The 19,790-nt window shown below is 39.8% G+C and overlaps 1 protein-coding gene across 2 annotated transcripts; it reads left to right on the top strand.

The window, feature by feature from the left end:
- Nucleotides 1-436: 436 nt before the first annotated feature.
- Nucleotides 437-19,452, top strand: pld2 (phospholipase D2). 2 transcript variants are annotated; one of them, XM_069510174.1, is made up of 24 exons: nucleotides 437-575; nucleotides 5,057-5,217; nucleotides 5,292-5,419; nucleotides 6,636-6,778; nucleotides 6,930-7,023; nucleotides 7,751-7,816; nucleotides 7,904-7,962; nucleotides 8,060-8,305; nucleotides 8,859-9,002; nucleotides 9,097-9,180; nucleotides 9,300-9,378; nucleotides 9,480-9,590; nucleotides 9,698-9,907; nucleotides 10,015-10,171; nucleotides 10,255-10,373; nucleotides 10,660-10,773; nucleotides 12,817-12,921; nucleotides 13,284-13,372; nucleotides 13,639-13,752; nucleotides 14,376-14,422; nucleotides 14,715-14,849; nucleotides 15,524-15,677; nucleotides 16,313-16,430; nucleotides 16,539-19,452. In XM_069510174.1, the coding sequence occupies exons 2-24, from the start codon at nucleotides 5,085-5,087 to the stop codon at nucleotides 16,761-16,763; spliced, it is 2,874 nt and encodes a 957-aa protein (XP_069366275.1). In that variant the 5' UTR covers nucleotides 437-575; nucleotides 5,057-5,084; the 3' UTR covers nucleotides 16,764-19,452. The 2 variants fall into 2 exon arrangements, with proteins under 2 accessions (XP_069366275.1, XP_069366276.1); XM_069510175.1 differs by lacking the exon at nucleotides 437-575 and adding an exon at nucleotides 3,719-3,843.
- The last annotated feature ends 338 nt before the right edge of the window (nucleotides 19,453-19,790 follow it).

Raw genomic sequence — 19,790 nt, 5'->3', positions numbered from 1 at the left:
AATCACAACTTGTGCACGGTCTCTCTCACGTTGCAGCCAAATCCCTGCCTGTAAAGGGATAGTTCACCAGAAAAATCAATAATTATCTAGTCACCACTATGATGATGGAGGGGGTGGGTGAAAAGTCCACAAAACACTGTTGGTGTTTCAGGGGTAAACAGTGTTGCAGTCAAATACAAACAGTTTTGCAAACGTAAAAAACAACAGAAAAAACCCATAACATGCTTCTATACTGCTCCTGGGGTGTCATTTTTGGGTGAACTATCCCTTTAACTCCTCTCTTCTGCTTTTTGGTTCATATATATATATATATATATATATATATACACTTGCATGTGTAAAATATAAAACAAATACTGATTGTGGAAAAAGCTGCCATCACTTTAGGATCTCCTCGCTTCAGTCCTGCAGGCACCAATGGGAGGGACTTGATTTGCATCACCTACTGGAGACTCTGATTCAGAAACACTGTGGAATACGATGAACGATCAGCTGTAGCCTGAGTGTGTGTTCACCTTGTTGTGTCGCATGTGGAACATCTGAGCCGAGCCGAGCCGGGGTTGCATTTAAACAGAGTGAGTATGGTTGTAGGCCAAGCTTGGACTCGTAATATTCCACTCCTGCTTGTGTGTGTGTGCGTGCATGCGTGTGTGTGTGTGTGTCGCAGCTTTACCGACTGCAGATCGTCCAGATGCTCATTTATATACATCACACACTCACACCACTCGGTCACATGTGTTTATATCTTATATACGGTCCCTGTGGTGTAAACACTGTTTACGCAGCTTGGTGTCTGTCCCGGTTTGATCGAGGTGTAGTTTTCCTGGTGGAATGTGGCGCTGTAGGAAACCAGGCGAATGGGTGGGGACGACAAAACTTAGTGCTGAGCATTCCCACCGTCCACAGTTACATTTGAAATCCGGAGTGAACGTGGATTTAACGGTGGCGTGGGAAAGAAGCTCATTCAGATCGCGTGTATACCTGAGAGGGTCTGATGGAGCCGCAGCACCACGTACAAACACCCTCCTCCACGTCCAAACTCTCATCAGCTCTGAAAATCCAACCTCAAACCTGCACCTTTCGTTTCCTCAAATCCCCTCTCGACTTGTGTCTGTGACTCTGCGAGGAAGCGGAGTTATTTTCAGTCGACGTGGAGGAGTTTTAAAGGAGTAATGTGTCGTTGGACCACGCGGCTCGGGGAAGAGTTGAGTCAGCAGTGTTGTTTTAGTCATTGTGGGAAGTTTTGTTCAACACTCAGACCCTGTCCTTTCAGTGTTCACGTCACTGTCACACCCTGTGTTTCACCCAGCGTGCTCTCAAAGGTCCTGTGCATGTGTGTTGTTTCTGAAAGATCAGATAGATTCTCCTGAAAAATCAAATGGAAAATGTGAACATTAAGATTTGTGTTATTGTGTTGAAAGTTAACGTTTAAGTTGTATCCTGCTGTCTATCTATGCTAGAGGCGGATGGATGAATAGCAGGGCTGGACAATTTTGGTCAGAGATAGATTTCATATCACTCAATGTAAAAAATGTTCATGATAAATCTTAAAATGTTGTTTCTTTTAAGTTTAAAAAGAGATTTTTGTTCCCTGATTGAAGGTTGTGGTTTTAAACTCCTCCTTATGAGCAGAGTATGACAAACAAGATTCAAGGATTGATAAACAGCTGTGGTTGCACAATATCATTTATATATTGCTTTCTCGACACACAATAACTAAACTAAAACAAATGTGAATATCAGGTGAAGAGGGATAGACCCCTAGTTATGCATCATATGTGAACACAAACATCACACAGGAACACAATGATGTGATACATTTAGTCCAGTTCAGTGATCACAGGCGGAGGTGGAGGTAGATGAGTTGAAAAGTGTGATGTCAGTTGGCAGGGATGACCTCCTGGTGGAATGAGTCCATGGCTGAAGCTGCTCTTTACTTTGTCCAGTGTTTTATAAAGAGGGGGGGAGAGATAGTACATGACTTGTCTGTTGTTTAGCCGACAATCTCTCCTGTCTGCTTTATGATGGTTGGACACATGGGAACACAAAAAAAGAGTAAAGAGTAACTTTACCAACCTGAAGAGCCTTGTTTTACCTCTGACCTATTCTACTTAATGTTTCAAGAGTGTTGCATGGAGGTGCTCTGTTTTACCTGAAACAACATCTGACATTGATGTGCGGGCGTACACACCATAGCCTGAGTTTCATCATCATGAGTGTCAGCACTTTACGTAAAAAAAACATTGCAGCTGGTGTCAAGTTTCTCTTTCTAACTCTCTATTCAAGCACACAATGTATTATTACTATAAGCACATAATGGATGCTTATTGGCAAGGAAGAAAAAGACAGAACTAAGAGCTCATCTGGAAAACCATATCCATCTCAACTAACAGTTGGGAGGGAAGTTCATTGACATGATTCAAATTTCTGCCTACATGGTTGATTCAAATATGATCTAGGATTCTAAGCGCACAGAACTACAGCAACTTAAGGATGGATGGATGATAGATGGATAGAAAAAGTGCAGAAATAGCTCTGAAAAAATGTCAAATGGAAATAGCAATTAAAATACTTGAATGACACTGAGCAAAGTGCACACCTCCACCAAGGCCCAACAGATCCCTTATCAAACATCATTTCAATTCAGTAGATCTGGAATTTGGATCTACACCACATTACACACACTCGTAGACATCATTCCCCTAAACATGCCTGATTTTCCATGAAATAATCTCTGAGAAATCAAGGACAATTTTGAAAAACACCCTATACACCCTTCCTGTATTATAGAAAGAGAAAAGAAATTCCCGTCTCCCCCTCCCGTTTTTTCTTTGGTCACAATTCACACCTCAAAAAAATTTCACGGACATCGGTTAAATAAACACAGTCGAAAAACATGAGGTAACTTGTTCTTTTCTCTGGAATCACAGCAACACGTAGCGAGGATCGGCCCTAATGGGAATAAATAAAGTTCTTTAGTAAATCATGGAAACTCATTTCCATCCTGAAATGGTTTTATTTTAAAGAGCAGTGACCGCTGTAACTAAATCAGAACACTCTGGACAGGCCCTCATTCCATAACATGTTTTGAGGTATCACTGTATCCTATCCCGATTGTAGACACCATCTGAAGCTTCTATGAATCGAAAGAAAATCATCATTTCATTGAAAGGAATACAAATTTCCATTGTTTATATAACAGCAGTCATGCGCTCTTTATAAAGCTAGATGCAAATTTAAAGTATTACAAAAAAATGAGAATAGAAAATACATCAAAAAAGTAATAAAAGTAATATTTAATTACATGTTTTGTAGTGTATTTATATGTAAACCTTTGCAGCCAATAATATTAGAGCATATTCATCTTATTTAGATTATCCAATCATTCGTCATTATATGGTATAAATGATGTCCTGATTTCATCATTATGAAATGGCAGGTAGCATTGGTGTATATACAGTTCATTATTATATAATTCTGGATAATCTAAGCAATCGGTACGAAAATGAGTTTGTACTAAACAGTTGAAAAGAATAGATGTTAGCTGAAGCACAACAATGAACATTATGGAAATCAAATATGAACTGAATCTATTGCTGCCTTAAAGTACTGAGTCATTTCAATGAAGTCATTTCAATGGATCACCTTCCTCCACACACACACACACACACACACACACACACACACACACACCCACCCCATTTCCTCGTTTCCTAGGAAACACTCAACCATTCAAAGACATCTACCCACACGCTACACAAAAGGGTTCACACGCACCCTCTGTCACCAGTAGCTGTGATCTAGGCTTCTTGTATTTCACAGTGTCGATGAGCTGACCAGCAGGTAAACACCACGAGATGCCGATGCTGCATTCAGACCCTTTACTTTTGTCACTTTAACTGTGCTTCTGAGAACATTTTGTAGTCTCTCACTGTCGGTGCTACTGAGTCGTACTTGAATGCCTCTTCCTGTATGAGGATGTTACCTCACTCTCCCTGAGGATTAGTTTGACTCAAAGCTCTTGTTTGTATGATCAGGTTGTTTTCTCCAGAAGCTTGAAGTTCATCTGCAGACAGAGTTATGTTGTATGATGCCTGTGACTGCTAATGTTAAGAATGCTGCTGCTGCATTATTGCCTTAGTGCTGCTGCTGCTGCTGCTGCTGCTGCTCCTAAAATACATCTTATATGACTCATGAGGCTGTTGCTATTGTTACTGTTAGCTGTTGTCATAGTAGAACGAGTGGGACTGGGACTGCTGCTGCCTCTGTTGCTACTTTTACAAACACTACTGCAACTTTTGCATGCTGTTGATACATATATAGAATATACTATTTAATAGATGTACCACACCAATTACTCTATAGCCATTTAGTTCACTCATAGTAGAAAAACTCACATTAACTTTAAAATTGTGAAAGACCTGAAATATTGATGAAAGTTTCTAGCAGCCCTACATTAGCAATAACTGAAATTAATTCGTAATGAGACATTATGAAGCCATTTATAGAGCTGTGTCGAAGCGATTAAAGGTCCAGTGTGTAAGATTTAGGTGAAAGGAATCTATTGGCAGAAATTTAATGTAGAATAATCCTCATGATGTTTTCACTAGTTTGTTTCATATAAATTATATGAATTGTAGTTTTCTTTATCCCAGAAAAGGTCCTTTATATTTAGTTGTTTTTATGACAACTGAAGCTACCACAGGTTCTTTTTCATGTTTGGAAGGGGAGGGTGAGGTGAGGGGTGTTCAGCTGCAACATGCAACTTCACCACTAGATACAAAATTCTACACACTGTAACTTTGAATGGTTTTCATAAAAGGAAAAAAAACAGACTTTCAATGTGTTGACCTGAGCTTTGACTGAATCACCTAAAAGTACATGAATGCCAGGTTTATGGTGTGTATATAGAGTTTGGTCTCAGATCCACATTTGTTTGATCAGTACTAATGTTTTCTCATGCATGCCAGTTTAGTTCACCTTATGTATGCTTAGTGGTGAGAAGGTGCACAACTTCTAAATGTCAATCTGCCTTCTTATCTTGTTTGTGCACCAGGAAAGCTGCCAACTGCACCAGCTGTGCGATGGCCAGTCCAGAGGAAGTGATCGAGCCCGAGGCCCTGAGCTCGGTGATACAAAACCTGGGCAGAAGACGCTTCTCGCACGATGGCCACAACCTGAGTCCAGATGAGTTGGACGGCCTAATGTCCAGCGGTGGTAAGAAACACATCACACGAGCTGCCTAACATCTAGTGTCAAAATAGTTTTATTAAAATGTTAATCTTCCACAGACGGCCGTCCTTTCCTGGTGGTACATCGTCTTCCGGATATAAAGGAGGCGGGTGTGCCATACCTAATGCCTGGTATTCCTATTACATGCAAAGTGGACAACACAGAGAAATACACTACTCGCTCAAAGGTATTTTTTTTATACAGAAACAGTTGTTTTTCTTTTGGTGGTTGTTGAAAGGATACAAGTATTTTAAGGTTTAGATGAACTTAAAAATCAAAGCAAACACATGTATCTTTTTTACTTTAGAACCATCTCGAACCGTGATAATTTCTTAACATCTCAGACCAGACTGTGTATTACCATAATAACATGGTGTAATATAAAATATATGAGAGTAAAACTGCAGATGAAAATCTGCTGCTAAACTATTGAGCAGCTTGTTTCAAGTCTTATCAGTCAGCTGTCACTGTGTGTTGGGTGGCTGTTGAAGTCCTGTGTGGGCGTTCAGAGCTCGGAGCTGTTGTATTAGTCTGCTGTTGTTCAGAAGGAGAGGTAGGCTGTAGATTATATGACCGGTTGCTCTTAAGTGGAGTGTAGATGCAATGTGAGAGTTGAACAGGTGAGTGAAGTGTTAAGGGTATGAGAGGAAGGGGGTGGCTGAATTTACTGTGGAGTTTTCCTGGAGCCATCAGAGACTCATCCCACAAACAGCTGGCTTACTTGGAGCCCATTTTCCAGCTTTGACACATCTGCATTTGCAATTCAATGGATTTAAAATGCACGTGTGTGAGTGTAACCGTGTATTAACTAGGAAAGACCCAGGGACTCATATGTTGCATTTTGCACAAACTAAAACTGTATAGTTATTTTTAACAGCTTAAATATATGGATGTCTCAGTCAGTTTGTATATTATCTCCGTGGCTGATTATCATCATGCTCTGATTTTCTTCCTACTATCCAAACACATGTATGTCAAGGAAAACGGAAATGTATTATTTTCAGCAGGGAAGTGTACTGATGAGAAAGATGAAAAATGATGAAATTCAAAAAGTTTACTCAAACAGTCATTTGTGACTCTTGGTCACTCGTGGAGTAACAATTAGTGTTGTAAACTTAAAGGTTCAGAGTGTAGAATTGAGTGACATCTAGTGGTAAAGTTGTATGTTGCACCTGAATTTATTATCTTGACTGTTGGGACCTGCCATTTTACACTTTGTCCTGCCACAGCTTCCTCAGGCTATTTCCAACATCTCCCCAAATCTCAAGGAATTGAGTTCAATAGATTTTTGCGTGATCCTACTAACTAACAAATGCAGTTGAAAATAGGACTCTCAAGTAATTTATCGTCATTGTGTTTTCTTCAGTATTTGATTTTCATCATTTTCAAAAATGCCCCTCCAGGTCCGTGTAGGCACCCTGTACACTGTGCGGCTGACACACGGCCATTTCCACTGGACAGTAAAGAGGAAGTACAAGCACTTCCAGGAGCTGCATCGAGACCTTTACAAACACAAGATGATGATTAGCTTACTGCCTCTGGGAAGGTTGGTGCCCACATCCGTTTATCACAATCAAGCAAATCAACCTCTCGCTCTGAGAGACGTGCTGTTTCAAAATCTGAGTGATGGGTTGAGTTTGAGTTTTTATTGACTTATCTCTCATGCTCTGATTGTTTTGAATATTCAAACATCCCAGATTTGCAAAGGAGCGGCAGCAGCTGAGAGCCATGTCAGAGGAAATGCCCAGCCTGCACGGGACTGAACGAACCAGGAGGACCTCCAGCAAAATGGTATTAAACAAACCAGTTAGATACAGTGTCTACTTCGAACTGAAAATGCTCAGACAAATTGCTAACCATAGATTTTAAAATGTACTTGTATCTAAAGAGGAAGATTGATGATCTCATATAAAGATATGAGATAAGGGCTTTTATTGTTATGTTGAGTGCAGCTTGAGTCACCTTCCCTCAGGCTGTTCATTTATGATTTTTTCAACTGATCAACTGACATCATAGTAATCTCATATTCTATTCTATTGCATTTAAGTTTTTTCTTGACTAACAGTATTATTCATATTATTTCCCCCCAAAAAATTGGAATTGTATTCAGATGAACGTACTCAACAAAAAATGTCAAATTTTATAAGATTTTTAAGTAAGATCACAGACCCACACGTTATACACCGTATACATTCTGCTGTGGAAATCATTTTATTTATACTGCATTGACACTGTCGTAGACCCTTATCACCAAAAGCTCTTGAATCCCATGTCTTTCTAATTTGACATCATTTTTGGTGTCATCTATGTGAATGGTGACTCTTTTTAAGCCTGATATTTGGATTCTGTTTGTTTGCTATTTTCTTACATGGGCTCTCAGACATTTTATTTGGGGGCTAGCAGGAAAATTTCAGGAAAATGTCCAAAGTTAAGTCCCTGTCTGAAAGCAGCTTCTGACTGAGTGTGTCAAGTTGCTTTTCAAGATTTGATCATTTATTTATCTCCTTGTCTATTTCAGAAATATCTTGAGGAATATCTTAATGGACTGCTAGAGAACACGTTTTGTCGGAATGATCACAGCATGGTAAACGCTATGAAACACAAATATACATAACACACATGCAGAATGGATGTCATGCAGCTTTTTTACAATGTCTTGTTTTTATTCCAGCTGGAGTTCCTCTCTGTCGGTGCACTGTCTTTTGTCACTGATCTTGGACCTAAAGGCTTGTAAGCAAATTTGTTGAGATTCAAGTGTTAAATACCAAACAAATGATTATGGTCATGAGAGAGGTTCATTGTGCAACATCTTGTCAACTTCTCCCAGGGAGGGACCCATCTTCAAGAGGTCAGGGGGTCACCGCATCCAAGGCCTGAACTGCATCGGCCACCATCAATTCTGCTTCCGCTGGTCGCGCCGCTGGCTGGTTGTGAAAGACTCCTTCATGATGTACATGAACCGGGACAACAGCTACATCAACTTCGTGTTGCTGTTCGACCCAGAGTTCAAAGTGAAGGTCGGCCGTGCTTACACAGACACTAGATATGGGGTCTGCATTGAGAACTTCACTCGGTAGGTTCAGCTGTGTGTTTGTACTCAGATTTATGCTATTTAACATTTAACTCATAAACTATGATTCCACACATCGGCTATCCCATGGCCTAGGAACCCATTAACAGTAGTATGTTGGTATTTTGCATGTACCTGATCATTAGCTGATCACTGAAAACATTTAACAACATTGTAAAGAATTAGTGATGTGATACTACTTCAGATAAATACATAATATCTCAGCAACAACCCAAAAACCAAAGAACAAACTCTGGAGGTTTTTATGACATTATAAATTCACTTTGGTGAGTTCAACTTGAACTGTAATAGTCACTCGTAATGAAATTGGAGACAGCAGCATACTGTTCAGATAAATATGGAACTGAGCTTCAAAACGAAATGGCAACCACTTTTCTGTGACCTATATAAAGGGACATATGGTCCAAAAAGTTAAACCACATGAACGTTCCATAGGTCGCCGCAGCCCAAAAGGGTGATGATTTGACACAAAATGGCCCTTATGTGTCTGGGATTGTGTTGTGGTTGTGTTTCACAAATTGTTTGTTTCTTTCAGGTCTCTGGTCATCAAATGCAGCAGTTATCGACAAGCTCATTGGTGGAGTCACGAAATCAACCGGCTGGCAGAATCCAGTGACTATCTCAAAGTTCAACGCTTCAACGGTTTTGCTCCACCGCGCGAGAACACACTCACTAAATGGTCAGACATGTAGTCGACAGTAGATTTACAACTGTATGTCTTCGGTTTTTATCCTGGTTTGCTAAACTTGTCAGTTTACCCATGTCGTTTGAAGGTACGTGAATGGAAGCGGGTTCTTTGCCGACCTGGCTGATGCTCTGGAACAAGCCAAGGAGGAAATCTTCATCACAGATTGGTGGTGAGTGTCAGTGAATAGAGTTTGGTTTTCAAAATAAAGACTTCAAATATTTGAGCTACAGATTAAGTGTAGTTCTAATGTGCATAATGTAGAAATTTTCTCTCATTTTATTCTCTCAGGCTCAGCCCTGAAGTGTTCCTGAAGAGACCAGCGACTGAAAACTACTGGCGCCTGGATGAGGTCCTCAAACGCAAAGCAGTAAGGATTCTCTCCGCCTCCATCTCCTCTTTTCAAGTATTTAAGTTTAACATTACCTGATTGTTTCATGGCGTCAAGTCTCTTTGAACCTTTTCCCGCAGGAACAAGGGGTCAAAGTGTGTGTTCTTTTGTACAAAGAGGTGGAGCTCGCACTCGGCATCAATAGTGAGCACAGCAAGAGGACTCTCATGAATATGCACCCAAACATCAAGGTCTGTTGCCTCTCTGCATAATTTGACACACAGAGAATGGAAACACAATTACCATAGGCCTCATCTCATGTTTTTAACCTCAATCGTGCCCCTTTTACATCCACCAGGTAATGAGACATCCTGATCATGTGTCATCTGTGGTGTTCCTGTGGGCCCACCATGAAAAGATGGTCTCCATTGACCAAACGGTAGCCTTCATCGGGGGGATTGACTTGGCCTTTGGGAGGTGGGATGACAGCCAGTACCGGCTGACTGACCTGGGTTTGACAGATGCATCCATCAGTGTAACTGAGGAGGAGGCAAAGGGAAATACAGACGTAAGAATGTGTTGAAACTCTTACGTAGCTTGTTGATTGCCTCTAATGAAGCATTCATATGTTAAAAATAGTTCATGAAGATGCTAACAAATGTCTCTTTTAACCAGGACAATGGCGAGGTTGATGGTCCAAAACCCTCCGAACCAGATAATCAAGGAGTGCAGGAAACTGACAGTCTGACCGGCAACACTAAACTGTGGCTCGGCAAAGACTACAGCAACTTTATCAAGAAAGACTGGGTCCAGCTGGACAGACCATTTGAAGGTGCGTCACCTAATCTCCTGCAGCATCACACCCACACATGTAAACAGACCGAGAGCCTCAGAATCTTCTCTTTACTTTCTCAGATAACATCGACCGTACTCAAATTCCACGCATGCCGTGGCGAGATCTGTCTGCAGTTATTCATGGCAGAGCTGCCAGGGATGTTTCCCGCCACTTCATCCAGCGCTGGAACTTCACCAAGGTAAATCTGTCTTTTTAAAGCTACCCGTTTCTTATTGTCTTAGTTTTAATCTATATCTTATTATAATGTTGTAAACATCCTCATAATTTGATATCTAAGATACTGTATCGTTAAAAAGTCTTGTTCACTACTAATTACAAGCGGTTATTCAGAGATGTAAACAAAGTAAAAATAGTAAAATATCTAAATATTGAATTGATAAAATTGAGCTAAAGAAAATTTGTAGACTGTTTTATAATATTCCCACTCTGGTATGCTTAGCGACATATGGCTTTGTCTCCTCTAGATCTTCAAAAACAAGTACAAGGACAACTTCTACCCATACCTTCTTCCCAAGTCTCAATGCACTGCTGACTCACTCTCCTTCACTGTGCCCGGCTCTAAGAAAGCCAAAGTGCAGGTATATATTTTTTTTATCACACACACATGAATCCCAGATGGAGTCGACAAAAATGGTTGTATAAGTCTTACAATCACTTTAGGTATGATCATGTGAATTGTACCTAATTTATGGGTCATCTCCTGCAGAAGGAGTTATTATTATTTGATAATGTTGCTGTAATTTTCATTAATTTCATTAACAAATGTTCAAAAGAGACAAACAAAGGTTGGTTTGTACAAAAGAACCACCTCTACTTTAGACTTCTCACACTATCAGGTTAGTTATCTGCCTTCAGTCTCCTGTACAAACACTGTTCAAACAAGATAAATCCAGACTTTCTTTTCATCAGAAGTTTCATTCCTACAGGGGAACAGTGGCAAGTTGTAAAAACACTGCATTGTCTTGCACAGAAAACCAACCCTCGATCCATGATAACACAGGAAACAAGCAGAACATCTATATTTTGGATTGTGTGGGAAAGATACTTTTGTGTCACACAAACCAGACTGGGACCACTGGGACCTTTAAAGCGGTTTAAACCATGCTGCTGATCATCTCCATATTAAGGTAGAGAAATTAGTGAAATGACTTTAATTTTTGTAGACAAGCAAGAGATTGAAGTTCCCTGCTGGCTTCTACCCTCCATTTTCCATGGTGTGACACCCGGTCAGATCCAGGAGGAAAATCACAGGGATTTATTTACAGTACAACAATGAGACACTGTTCTGGTGTTTGAAATGCAGCTTAAAGCATTCAGAGTTTTTTGTTGCAGTGGCAGATGGGAGGAACAAGGGTAAAGCCTGTGGAACAGAATCACTTCCAGCATGTTTATCCTGTTAAGTAAAGCCACAGAAAACACACATGCACTTGAAAGGACTGGGAGAACAAGTGTACGCATCTTATATGCTTCATGGGAGTTGTGGTCCAGATGTGGGGGAAACATTAGCAACTCAAAAGTCTGAAGAACAGAACAGATGCTACAACTTTACAAAGAGGCATGAATCAGTTTTCGGCCACTAGAGGACAGAATGATTATAGCTGAGGTAATATAACATATAGACTTTATTATCCCAGTGGGAAATTTACCTTGGACATCATCACAGATACTGCAACATAAAACCACAACCAAAACTACTCAGGGAGAGCAAACGTCTGCCAAGGCCCAACAGTCCCCTTATGAAACCACATTCAAATTCACTGGATCAAGATTTCTATTTGGATCTGCACCAAATTACACACACACACACACACACACACACACACACACACACACACAAACACACACAAACACACACACACACACACACACACACACACACACACACACACACACACACACACACACACACACACACACACACACAAATCTCTTCTCTGAACAATGTTAATTTTTTTCATCAAGATCCATTATTCTTTGAGTAGCCCCAGCTCTTATTGTAGTTTTCAGATCAGGTTTTATTGTGCTCTTTCTCAGGTTTCTGAGGCAGTTAGTCAGGCTGCCACAGGGTTTCTCCCTTTTTTTTTTTTTTTTTTAGCAGATGAATCTAAAGAGATATCTCATTGCATCACAACCTCAAACATGAATGTGGCAGTTTCAATATGCCTGTTTACCTCCACCAAGGAGGTTATGTTTTCACGTTCGTTTGTCTCTAAGCAAGATAACATAAACACAACAAAACAGATTTCCATGAAACTTGGTGGAAGGATGAAGTGAAATTGTTTGGTTTGGATTCAAATCAGGTGGCGGATGCAGGATTTTCTTTTTTCACGTTTCTTTTTTCACCATTTTTCCAGGGAATAATTCAGGGGTCTCAATGATAAAAGTGCATATTGAGGGAATAGATAGCTATGAGTTTCATGGTAATCCATCTAGTCTCATCTAGTAAATTTTTACCAATATTTGGATGTTCAAAATTATTTTTGCGTGATTGCATTGTGCGGTGCTAAGGAAAAAAACACTGGTGGCGTCATGATAAACATGTAAGGGCTTTCTTGACATGGTTGTACACAGTGTATCCAGTGTCAGTGAGAGTGTGTTTGTTTTTTCATGTCATTTCTCAGGTGTTGCGCTCTGTTGACCGATGGTCAGCTGGAACTTGTGAGAACTCTATTTTGAACGCCTACATCCACACCATCGAGAACAGTGAGCACTACATCTACATCGAGGTAATGCAGGAATATATATATATATTTTTTTATGATTTATTTTACATGTCATTGTGTAAAAATACAAATTATTGCCGTCTGTGTTGTACTTCCAAATTCTTCCTTGTGTTGGCAGAGATACATCAAACAACAAATAACACAGTTTAACACATTTGAAATATACATTTTTAAATTTTCAACCTGTAATCCTTACTCACTTACAATTGACATGTTAGTGAGAGATTCTGTGGCCAATCTGTGTCTGATCATGAGGTCGCATGAGTCTGAAGGGCGTCATAGCTCGCTCCCTTCCTTGCCAGCTACCTACCTGTTTTAGCTCTCACCTCATACCAAGCCACCATCTGCCTCTGCTCTGCCCTCAGAACCAGTTTTTCATCAGCTGTGCGGACGGGAAGACCATCCATAACGGGATCGGCGATGCAATCGTGAATCGGATTCTGCGTGCGCACAGGTCTGTGTGGAGCGTACTGGCCATATTCATGTGGCAATGGATTCCATTTTTTTTTATCAACACATTCTTGAACGTTTAAAGTTACAAAGCAGCTTTTCATGAAATCTGTGCTTAAGGTGTATTAAGACATGTTAAACCAAGCACAGAAATCTGTCAGCATTTCAACTGACTGAAAAAGTTAAATGAATAAATAAGATAGAAATGGGAGTGAAACAAACATTATGTATTAACGGTAAATTACATACATTTATTGTGTGTTACGACAGAGAACAGAAGAAGTACAGAGTGTTCGTCGTGATTCCTCTGTTTCCTGGATTTGAGGGAGACGTAAACGTGGGTGGTGGAAATGCCATCCAAGCCATTCTGCACTTCACTTACAGGTGAGAGCCTTTTCCTCCAATTATCATTGTACATTCAGCCCACAAACCAGAACAAGCACAGTTACCTCCAGCAACCACCGGAAAAACACAACCTCCGAGCTTTCATTGGAGTGAGAGACATCTCCTGTCATGAAGAGTGGTAGTGAAATGACAGGTCCTTTTCATGAGTGTATCTCAAAAACAGCTATAGCAACAGAGTAGTTTCTGCAGGAGTGTTATATAAGATTGCATTAGTTTTAGCTATAGCTGTACCTAATAAACTGGCAACTGTCAGAGTGTTTACCCAAACTGAAAATGTGAAATTAGAAAATGTCCCATGATATAGCTCGTTACATTTTGGTGCAGATCCGGATCAGGGGCTGAATCAGGACTTTTCATGGATCTGGATAAAAAAATCCGACATGTGTTAGGGACTGTGTGAATGAATGTGTGAAATGTGGATATAGTGAATTTAAATGTGGTTTCATAAGGGGATTTCTCTACTCTACTGAGAGTATTATTATTAGAATCTAACTTTTTGCATTCATCCATCAGATTTCCAAGTCTTTTGTGAATTGTTATGATGTATGTTGTATTATTGGCCTATGCTGTGTAATTATTTTAATGCTGTTTTAATGTCCTAGGACCTTATGTCGAGGGGAACACTCCATCCTGTCGAGGCTCAGTGAAAGTGAGTTTTCTGTTGTGTCTCTGATTTCAATTCAAAAATCCAGCTACGTTCACAAATGTTTCCTACTTCCTTTTTAACACGGGTCTCTTTCTGTCTCCTCGCGCTGCTTCTTTAAACTGAAGCTTCTGGTTCTAGGTATCTGCCCATCAGTCTTTACTTCCATCCTTTACTTCTTTAAACATCCACTTTTAACAGTCAACGTTCCTGTATGAGATTGTCTTATGGTAAATCTTCACTGTATCTTTTAAAACTTTCTTCTGGTCAATAACGTCAGTGTGGTTTGCTCCCCCAGTTGAAGACAAGTGGACGGAGTACATCACAGTCTGTGGCCTGAGAACACATTCCCAGCTCTGCCAGTCACTCGTCACAGAGCTCATCTACGTTCACAGCAAGACCCTCATCGCTGACGACCGCTGCTATATCATCGGTGAGTCACCCCCGGCATAGACTTATTCAAAGGCACATTATCATTACCTTGAGTCATTATTAAGATGTATGGTAATGTTTTCATGGCTCTCAGTGCAGCTGTGAAGCTTTAGTGTGAGTGAGTTAATGTAGCTTTATTTTCATAAACCTTTTTGATAAAGTTGGTAAATTTAACTTTGTTAGTATAATAATATGCAATCAAACATATATATGGGCATGTATTTATGAGAATAAATAGTTAGGAGAAATAAAAGTTTTAATGTTTTAATCCCTTAGATTGTTATTTATTGTGGTCTTCATTTCTTCAGCAATAATTATTTATGTACATTCTCCAATTAAGCAGTGTCATTTTCTAATTTCAAATTGCGGTGCATGCGTGTAATCCAGTGTTACTGTTTGTAACCATATATCACTGATGCAGTTCACTCTCATCACCGCGTTTCATATTATCTAGATTATAAGCCTGTAACATTTAATTTCACATCCATTTCTGAACAATACACATACACAATACAAAGAGCTGAACTAGTGAAATCCTGAAAACCAATACTCGTTCTGAAGAATCCTTTTTTTCTGTTGTGATAGTGATTTAATTAAATAAGTTTAATGCTGCTTTGACAAGAGCAATGCCTCAGAAAGGACAGATTGTGAATGCTTGCACACCTTGTGTTCCAGGATCGGCCAACATCAACGACCGCAGCATGCTGGGCAGTCGAGACAGTGAGTTGGCAGTGTTTGTGGAGGATGAAGAGAGAGTCCCATCCATCATGGGAGGGGAGGAGTATCAGGCAGGACCCCTCACACTGGCTCTGCGTAAAGAGTGTTTCAGGTCAGGACGAAATATGCAACTTCATGTGTTATAAGTCTGCCAAGGAGGTTGTGTTATTTATTTCATGTTAGCAGGACTGTGCAAAAGCTGCAGGAGGGATTTCCATGAAATTTGGTGGGGAAAAAAGTGTGGTTTGGTTCAGGGAAGAACCCATTGCATTTTGGTGTGGATCCATTTTGTTGTACTACAGTGTACATTGTGATATTGGGCATTTTTCAATATTTGAATTGATTTTTCAGAGAATAATCAAATGATCTTTATGAGTGTGTGTGCAGATCCAAATAAAAACCTGGATAAAGTGAATATAAATGTGTTTTCATAAGGAGACTGTTAGGCCTTGGCAGAGGTATGCACTCCATTCTAGCACTTTATGTATGCTCATTAATGGCTACTACCTCTGGACATAATCAAGCTTTAAAGTGAGTATATTACCTACCTGTATGTCATGAACAGCACAGAGCCTTGCCTTGTTTTTGCACTGGGAAGTAACAGCTACAAAATGTTTATTTTCTGGTTTACCAGCAAATCATCATATGAAAATTTTGGGCAAAACTAGTAATAACTCCTTATGAAAAAATTACAAAGGTAAAATTTTTGCAAAAGAACTTTTGTCTGCTTTTACTTCTCCTGCCCAGTGTTCTTGTTGGAGCTTCTGCAGACCCCAGTATCAACATAAATGATCCGATCAGTGATGAGTTCTTCTTCTTGGTATGGAATGCATCTTCTAAGCTAAATGCCACCATTTACGACAAGGTAATCATTAAACCAAAGATTATCCAGAATCATGACCTTGAAACCATTTCTTCCAGACAGTGTAATTTCACTTTTTTCTTTCCTCTCCTTTGTCCTGACGTGACACAGGTCTTCAAATGCCTGCCCCACAACACTGTCCACAGCATGCGAGAGCTGAAGGAGTACTCCTGCACAGCACCCCTCTGTGACACAGACCCCGAGCAGGCCGCGGAGGAGCTGAAGGCTGTGCGAGGGCTGCTGGTCCACTTCCCGTTGAGGTACCTGTGTGAGGAGAACCTGCTGCCTCCGCTGGGCACTAAGGAGGGCATGGCTCCTGTGGGGCTGTGGACATAACCATGACTCAGCTCCGGTCAGATCACTACACTAACAGTTACAGGGCGGGCTGTAACATACATTCCTCCTTGTAGTCTCAGCTCACCTCTCAGTCAGTCCACCATTGCAGTTACAGCACCTGCACTTCACAAGACAACTTAAGACAATGTATTTGTTTATCACAGATGTTTTTGACTGATGATGAGCGAATTTGAGCATAACCACTAAAATGTATTGCATAATGATGATTGATAGACTGTTAGAATAGTAAATTAACCTTTGCTGGTCAGCTTTTTCACAATTGCTGTGTCTGCCTATTAACTAAACACAGTGCAATGTGAACTGCAGAGCTGGCAATGATGCAAAACACACATAAATGAATGTGTGAGTCAGATGGGGATTGCAAGGTTGTACTGGAAATCCAGCATCTCACATGATCTGGGAACATAGTGTACATTTATTGGTGCAAGGTTTTTGGGTGGGTGGGTGGCTCTCGCTCTCTCTCGCTTTCTCTCTCGCTTTCTCTCTCACTCACTCTCTCCCTCTGAGACTTCACCTCTCTCTCTCTCTCTGCAGTGCCAGCAAATCTGTCAGAACATTTGTGGTTGTTATGGTGACGGATATAAAGAGATGACTGGATTGGAGCTGAAATAAAGACTGGATAGGGCAGAGAAGGGAGAGCACTGATAAAAGTGATAACTGGCTAAATCCGGATGATGTACCGGAAAATAGAAAGTAATCTGTTGAATGAAAGCTGACGATCTGTGTAGAGGCAACATCGTTTTGATATATATTCTATCTGGAGGTGGTACACTCAGGTGAAGAAACGAGGGAAAGAAAAAGGAGCACAAGATAATTAAAGAGTGATGGATTGATTGTCGTGTTTTTCAAGTGAATTTACATTTCACTATGATTTCAGCAGTCCAAAACAATTTCCTACATTTCCTACATTCCTACACACAAAGCCGAGACAGATATAGTTGACCTCTGCATTTTTCAGCTATTTCCATGTGAGCACCACAATGTTGTGTGCAGCTGCCATACACTACCTTGCATGTCTGTCCTATATTCTATTGCTATGATTACATATTTGTTTAGGTGCATTCTAATTAGCCATAACACTGTAACCGAGTAGCAACATGATGTGGCATTCATTGATGGTGCAATAGCTTTGGTTAAACCAGCAGTCATATTTTAAAATGAAAGGAATTTGAGGTTTTCTTCTTTAGAGTATCATGTCTATTCTATTAAAACTGTTAACTTCTTCTACTGAGCCACAAAGTACTGAGTGAATATGGAGAAGTCTTGCACTGGACACACAGGTAGCATTGGCAGTAAATCTAGACAGGCATTTATGCCTCCTTTTGAAATGTTGTATTGACTGATTTGGAAATATCATGAAATAAATTATGATAACATCCAAAAGAGGATGCCTCCGTCATGCAGAAAAACAGGATTTACAAAGTGAGTTTTGTCATAGCTTCTGTAAAGTTTTTGGAGTTTTTAGAAAAAGCAGCAGAGAGGCGGAAAATAGGCAACATGTAAATAATAAGACTTTTTGAGGAGATGCCATCCCATGCAAGGTGGATGGATTGATGTACATGACATCATCACAATCAGAGGGATAGTCGAATGAAGTGTGACCCTGTTGGACCAACGCCTGAGATGGTGAAATAGTACAGAATATTTTATAAACATTTGAGACATGCCCATGAGTTTCTGCCAAATTACCACAGTGGTTTCAGTGTCGACCTGTCTGTGAATGAATACACAAACGTCTCCTCACTCTACATGAAGCACCTTTCACAGAATAGCCTTTAAAACCAGTACTGATTAGTTATGGTGCATTATTTGTTTCACAACTATTCAACCTCTCCTTTGGAAGATATTGAGTCTTTGAGCTCCTAAACTCACTATTTTCTATTTTCTGATAAAGCACAAAACCATTGCTTTTAATTGTTTCCTTAGGTGAAAGATTCTGCAGAAATGCCTGCGATAAACTGAGAAGTGACCTTATACTGTTTCTATCATGAATTTTGTGTGACACCTAGTCAGCATTACCAATATGTTACTAATAAATACTTATATTTCAATTATAGCTTTTATCCCTAACAATCACCATGTGATTCAAATCATATAAGGAGTAATTGTGTATGCATTTCTGTAGATCTAGGTTATTATTACCTTGGAGTTACTGATGTATAGGTTAGCTGTCAGAGTCGAGAATTCATAAATATTCTTATGCAGCCGCGACCAACTTGTAGTTTTAATGAATGTTACTTTTCCTGTTTTCTCAATAAACTTTTTTTATTGAATTTCAAAGTGAATGTCTGCTTTAACTTTCATTTTAACATGTTTATCAACATTGTTTGGTTATTTAAATCCAAATGACAACCTTACTTTTTTGTGCTTTATGCAATAACACATGGTATATGTTACATAGATATTGAAAGAGACTGTAATGTTTGAATTTGAAAATGAGGATGTATGTTTTTGTGATGGCATTAATTCTTCTAACTTTGCATAGGAAATCATAATGGCATTTCTAAGACCTAAACAGTACATCCATGTCTAGATGTGTGTTTAATCAAACTGCCTTCAACTGCAAAAACACAACTGTAAACCACATGTATCACTGTCAATATATATTCCACAAACATTATTTGTCATCTGTATATTATTGGAAAAAATAAAGTATTTTAGGAGTGTATTCGAGACTGGATGGATACAGACTGAAGATGTTTTTATCCAGGAAATGGGTACAAGGAAATAAAATTAGCTTTATTTGTGAATGCTGAAATGTTCAATAAACGACCCATGTGATCGTGGCATAATCAGCTGCTGGAGATAAATTATATCTGACTTAATGGAGAAATAATGATGTCATCAATAAAGCTGTTGGGATTACAGACCAAATCAGTGCAAACACGCACACGCACGCACACACACACATACACACACACACACACACACACACACACACACACACACACACACACACACACACACACACACACAGAGAGAGAGAAACAGTTGTGCATGTTGAGG

This window comes from Paralichthys olivaceus, chromosome 15 (genome assembly GCF_024713975.1).
Source record: "Paralichthys olivaceus isolate ysfri-2021 chromosome 15, ASM2471397v2, whole genome shotgun sequence".
NCBI lineage: Eukaryota > Metazoa > Chordata > Actinopteri > Pleuronectiformes > Paralichthyidae > Paralichthys > Paralichthys olivaceus.
Note: the sequence above shows the minus strand (reverse complement) of the source record. Positions and strands in the feature narration are given on the sequence as shown.

What these genes read in the sequence shown, in the direction of transcription:
- pld2 (XM_069510174.1), top strand. Translation starts at nt 5,085, where the DNA reads ATGGCCAGTCCAGAGGAAGTGATCGAGCCCGAGGCCCTGAGCTCGGTG. An exon ending in ATTCTGCACTTCACTTACAG is followed by an intron (nt 13,753 to 14,375) that starts GTGAGAGCCTTT and finishes TTAATGTCCTAG; the next exon opens with GACCTTATGTCGAGGGGAAC. An exon ending in ATGCCACCATTTACGACAAG is followed by an intron (nt 16,431 to 16,538) that starts GTAATCATTAAA and finishes GACGTGACACAG; the next exon opens with GTCTTCAAATGCCTGCCCCA.